General features: G+C 47.6%; 1 protein-coding gene across 1 annotated transcript in view; it reads left to right on the plus strand.

The window, feature by feature from the left end:
* The first annotated feature begins 1,028 nt into the window (after positions 1-1,028).
* KLHL38 (kelch-like family member 38) overlaps positions 1,029-5,834 on the plus strand; it is a 5,253-nt gene continuing 447 nt past the window's right edge. Inside the window, exons 1-2 of the mRNA XM_010134667.1 lie at positions 1,029-2,378; positions 3,825-3,930. Coding sequence (XP_010132969.1) covers positions 1,029-2,378; positions 3,825-3,930 — 1,456 coding nt within the window. The remainder of the gene's footprint in view (positions 2,379-3,824; positions 3,931-5,834) is intronic.

Here is a 5,834-nt window from a genome sequence, read left to right on the forward strand (position 1 = left end):
GCAAGCATTTGCCAGGAAAACACCACTCGGGCATGCTCAGTACTGGCCAGGTCATTGCAAAAGGCAACGGCGGTGTCACATGTGATAACAGCGAGAAGCCCATGTGCGCCTATTCTTAGTGCTGGAATGTATACAATGCCCCACCGCCTCGCCGCTCCTGCGCACAGCTCCCGAGAGCGGCAAAAGTGACTTCAGAATAAACACGTCCAGCAATCACCCTCTATGAATCACCTACCTACTGAAAGAAACGTCCTGTGGGTTTGTAGGTTTTTATCCAGGCTCTAGCTATGGAAAATCTCAGCAGAGAATAAACGACAGAGAGTAAGTGCATGCAGTGAAGGACAACAGAAGGTAAACGTTTCTACCCTCCCGTTTCACTGCAGGTTGAGCAGTTAGCCATGACAATAGATACGCATCATCTTGTTCTGCCTGGCATTTAATTTAGCCATTGCGTGTCTGATTAACAGAAAAAAAACCACAGCTAAGCAGGGTTAATAAATAACGGTTTTAATGCAGATTCCCGGTCTCTAGGGTTTCGTTTGCCCTGCTGCAGAGTTCAGCTCTGCCAGATTTACATTCTTTGGGAGTGACTAACTCTAGGGGAAAGAGGCACAAGCTACTAAACTGCTAATACTTTAAAATAGTGAATAAATGTCTGAGCGCATTTATTCAACATGATTGAAACGAACAAGCCAATTGCTTTGGCCATCCAGCTTTCATCCCAAATCAGTGAGATAACTTCAGTGCTTTTGCTTCTTGCCAGGGACACAGTCAGTGGTGACCTCACAGATGCAACCTATCTGATAACTTTGTGAAAATTTTAAAAGGTCTTAGCGACCTTTTAGCTTCTTTATTATTTTCCCACTGTGCTCTAACCCATGTTCCATTTTTATGCCTAACAGTGAACGGATATTTAGAGCAACATCAAAGTCCCAATTTGCTCCCTTGGAGCTGGATATTTCAATAAAAGCTCCTAAGAAATTGGGGTTTTTTACCAAGTCCAGAATTCATCTCTGTCCTATTTTGCTATGGAGGAGGGATCCGCGGAGGAGATTCTCTTCAAAGACCAGGACTTCTCCTCTGACATGCTGAAGCAGCTGAATGGTCTGCGGCAGAGTGGGATGCTAACTGATGTTACCCTCTGCTCCGGCGGTTTTGAAATCCCCTGCCACCGAAACGTGCTGGCTTCCAGCAGTCCATACTTCAAGGCGATGTTCTGTAATGACTTCAGAGAGAGACACCAAGCTAAAGTCATCCTGAAGGGCATCGATGCCGAGATTTTGGATCAGATTATCCTTTACGTTTACACAGGGGAGATTCTTATATCCACTGAGAATGTCCTGTGCCTGTTGGAGACGGCCTCCATGCTGCAGTACGCTAAGCTGTTTGAGGCCTGCTCTGCCTACCTCCAGGATAGGCTGACTCCTGACAACTGTCTGAGCATGACCAGACTGGCAAAAGCCTTGAACTGCCAAAGCCTGAAAAAGAAAGCCAAGGCTATGGCTTTGAAATGCTTTCCTGAGGTGGCCTCTTCTGAGGACCTGAAGGACCTCTGTCCCTTGGAGCTCATCGACTACCTCGGGGATGATGAGCTGTGCGGGGAGGAGGAGCAGGTCTTTGAAACACTGATGGTCTGGATCCGGCATGACCTGCAAGCAAGACAAGGCTATATCCAAGAGTTGTTCAAGAAGGTCCGTCTTCAGTACGTCCATCCAACTTTCCTCTTCCACTTTATCGCCAATGACTCCCTCGTTCAGTCCTCACCCACTTGCAGGAACATCCTTGAGTCAGCCCGGAGACATATGTTTTCATTGTACAGCACCAACGCACCTGACATCAAGCCCATGCTGCATGTTCCTCGCAGGTACTCCAACCAAGAGTTCCTCGTCATCATTGGTGGCAGGAAGGACAGCCAGCAGACGACGAGGGATGTCCTGCTCTATGATGAGAAGACAAACCAATGGCTAAGCCTGGCCAAACTTCCCATGCGCCTGTACAAAGCCTCTGCAGCGAGCTTACACAGCAATATTTATGTGCTTGGAGGGATGCCTGTTAGCAATAAGAAAAGCCCGGTCAGCGATAATATTTACATTTACTCCCTCAAACTCAATCAGTGGAGGTTGGTTGAGCACATGTTAGTTCCACGTTACTCCCACAGAAGCTTGGCATATAAAAATTATATTCTCTCATTTGGTGGAATTGGCGAAAACCAGGAAATCCTGAATTCAGTGGAAAGATATGATAGCATTTACAACACCTGCGAGAGCATGGCAAACATGCCTGTTGCCGTCCTTCACCCTGCTGTTGCTGCCAGAGACCAGAGGGTCTACCTCTTCGGGGGAGAAGACATTATGCAAAACCCTGTCCGGCTGATCCAGGTAACGGTCAGTCCTGCCTGTTGCAGGTATTCAGCAGTTCATCACTCTCCTGAGGAAATCAAACCTCCCAGAAAATTTTATTGTGAGTTGCAGCAAGAGGCAGGGCGAGTTTTCACGCTCAGGTTCCCCTGGCTCCGGGGAAGTCTTGTCTACAAGGAGCATTGCACCCCTCGTTTTCCCCTTTGAGTGTTTTTCAGGCACAAGCCCCGAGGTGCCTCTTCCAGTGTCAGTCAGCTCTGCTGCTGGTGGCACTGGGGCCAGGGCTGCTGCAGGTGATGCTATGGCAGGCAGCTGCCCACCCCCCTGCCTGGCTTATCATGGCTGTAGCCAATATCTCACCAAAATCAGTGCTTGCCACTTGGCAGCTGAGCTGGGGTCTCAGCCGCGCACCTGCTCGCTCATGGCGATAGCAAAGATTCACGATCATTAGAGCAATTAGATTCTCACTCATCAAAGGGCCAGGACTTAAACTGACGGTTATTTTGCATAAACAGTTGCGTTAAAAATGTGGCTGCTGCCACATGTTCCTGGCTCTCCGCCTGCTTTCAGTGGTTACACTCTGGTAGGAGGAGAAAATACATTAAATCCTTTCTTATCTGATTTGATGCTTTAGCAACATTGTGGTGTTACCTTCCCCATGAGTGTTTTTCACTGTTTTAGGTGTTTAAACTAAGTGTTTAACTTTAAGAAGGATCATTAAAGGCTAAGACGGCGGCAGCACACGAGCAGTACTGCTTTGCAGTGGTAATGCTACTCGATTAGCACGGGGAAGGAAGTGTAGTTATCAGTTAGTGGGGAGATGCCCTGGAGATATTTACTCTATGAAGAAGTGGATGACATGACGTTAAAGTTTGCAGCGCCCTGATACAGATGACTGAATGATCATTATCTGGCAACAGTTCTTCTTCTCACATAAACATTGATGATTAAGATGCCACTCCAAGTCCCATCAACAGGTCCCTTCGCCAGTCCGAGTGCGTACCAGCCACCAGCACAAACGGAGCAGCTGGGCAAACACGGTGGCGGCCAGCAGAGCTAGGTGAAGTCATGGTTTGTTTGCCCAGGAAGGTGCTAAGGCTAAGGCAGGAAGACAAAAATTAACGAAAATGGAATGAAATGGCTTGTGCTTTGGGACAGCATCATCCAGGAGTCACAGTGATTTACTGGCCATGCAAAGATTTACAGCTGAGGAGCCTGCGTGTGGCAGATACGCTCTGCTTAGTGTGCGTGCTAGCATCTCCCTGAGCAGACAAGCCTGGAGAACTAGAACACATTCCAAGGGGACCTATTAGGAAAAGAAGTGGGTAATCTCTCAGATTTCCAGCAGTTGAAGCCAGAGGGTTGTATTCATTAGGACAAAATAAAAACCATAAGTTCCTCTGTAAGAACAATTGCCATTAAAATGCAACATAAACAGCTGCATGTGCATCTTTATTTATTTGTCAGGTTTACCACGTCTCCAGGAATACGTGGTTTCGGATGGAGACCAGAGTGGTGAAGAATGTCTGTGCACCAGCTGTTGTGATTGGAGACCAGATTATCATCGTAGGCGGTAAGAGCTCTGTTTCACTCTCCCTCCTGCCTCCCTCTGCCCAGCTCCTCTGGGATTTTGCAGAGCACCTACTTGGGGTGCTCCTTCAAAATGCACATGGAACTTGGGAAGGAAAGGATGAGTGTGTCCATCCTCTATACACATCTCTCTTGGAGCCATGGAAATGGGGACAAATTCTCCACCAAGCACCTTCTTACTCCAAGTAGCAGGATCTGGGTGGGCGGAAACCAGGAAAAAGCCAGTGCAAGTTATTGCTCTGCAGAAGAAGGGAGGAAGCCAAAGGTAATTGGGGGTCCTGCTCCTCCCCTGCTGGCTCACAGCCTGGCCCTCCCTGACTGCTCTTCTTAGAATGGTGGAGAGTGTGGTTACCACAGGGCCACGGACGGCTTGTTGAGATGAGTGGGCTACAGGCCTATGAGGTTTCAGTTGGTCCTATGGCCACTTCCAGGCGGTAACTGTGAAATGTTCTGAGAGGGGTGTGAAACACTCGGAGAGGGGAAACTTCTCTGCGTCTTTTTCAACCGGACGATCAGCCTCTGTCCATGGCACTTCGATGGATGATGTCACTGGTAGTTTGGCACTCTGCAGTCCTTAATGCATCTCCTCTGACCACAGGCTGGCATGAGGACGCACGTGTTAGATTAATTAAGGGAAAATGAGACACAGTGAAGCTTTAGCAGAGCAGAGCACTGAACCCAAATGACACAGGACTCAAACAGGGTGTCATCTCTCGGTGGGAGGCCACTGCTACCCTTTGCAGTGAGAACAGGGGAGAGCAGAGTCAGAGTCCAAGGCTATCAGGCTCCTCTGTGGCAGATTACCCTGATCTCAGACCACAGCGTCCAAATAGAGTAATTTCCACTCTATTATCTTCAAATGCATTAATCTGAAGGGCTGTGTAGACCAAGTCTGATGATGATGGGATTAAGTTCTTAATGTGTTTTTTACTTATCTAACAAAAGCCACAGAAATTCATGTTAACTTTAAACATCTTTTCATTTTGCTTGGAAGCAGAGAAACTCACCATGGTTAGTTTTTATTTACCAGCCTCCATGACAAAATATTGGTCAAACACTTTTAGATTATGAACAGCAAAACCCACAAAAAATTACATTTTCTCTTAAAAATAACTTTCATCACATTTCAGGTCCTCTTTGCATGAGTGATCACATCATAACAACAGGAGTGGGCTGGGCTAAGCAAGATAAGCCTTGATTTTTGGTAGAGAAAGTGGCTTCAAGGCCTGCAAAACATGTCCCAAAGTATCTTGTTTGCCGTGGGAACTCTTGATTATCTACAGGGATTATCTACATGGGCAAGGTACTGCCGGGTACCAAGATTCCACACCTCCATTGCTCCAAGGCAATGGTCCTGGTACCAGCCCTTACCTCTCAGCAGATGTGAGGTTCCATCACCTCTCAGTGGAAGAGATGCGCTTTGGGTCACTGGCGCGGTGGCCAGCACAGAATCGGCACCAAGGGCTTTGGGAGCACAGCGGGCAGTGGTGGCACTCTGCTTTTGAGTACCCAGCTCCATTCAGTAGACACCTGTGACTCCAACCCAGGAAAGCATTGTTGCTCGCTTCCCACCGCCATTGGTTTTTGTATTTCTGAGTGAAGCTCCAGGAGTCTGTTGGGTGAAAAGAAATACTTTGGGACGTTTGAAGGCACGTGCAGAAAACTGCAAGCTCCAACTGCAGGTCGCTTGTCTGATCTTGTGGGTTTTATGGAGCTTGTCAAGCCTTGGCTGCTAAGGTGCTACGAGACAGAGAGAGGACAAACAGGAAAGGAAGGCAGACAGACAGGTGTTCTTGTGACACGTCATCACTTTCCAGCTTAGATATCTCAATTCTGCCAAATTATGTACCAGTATAATAGGTTTTATTGAAGACTAGCAGGAAATGT

The sequence above is a fragment of the Buceros rhinoceros genome, unplaced genomic scaffold, assembly GCF_000710305.1.
Source record: "Buceros rhinoceros silvestris isolate BGI_N320 unplaced genomic scaffold, ASM71030v1 scaffold32220, whole genome shotgun sequence".
NCBI classification, from domain to species: Eukaryota; Metazoa; Chordata; class Aves; order Bucerotiformes; family Bucerotidae; genus Buceros; species Buceros rhinoceros.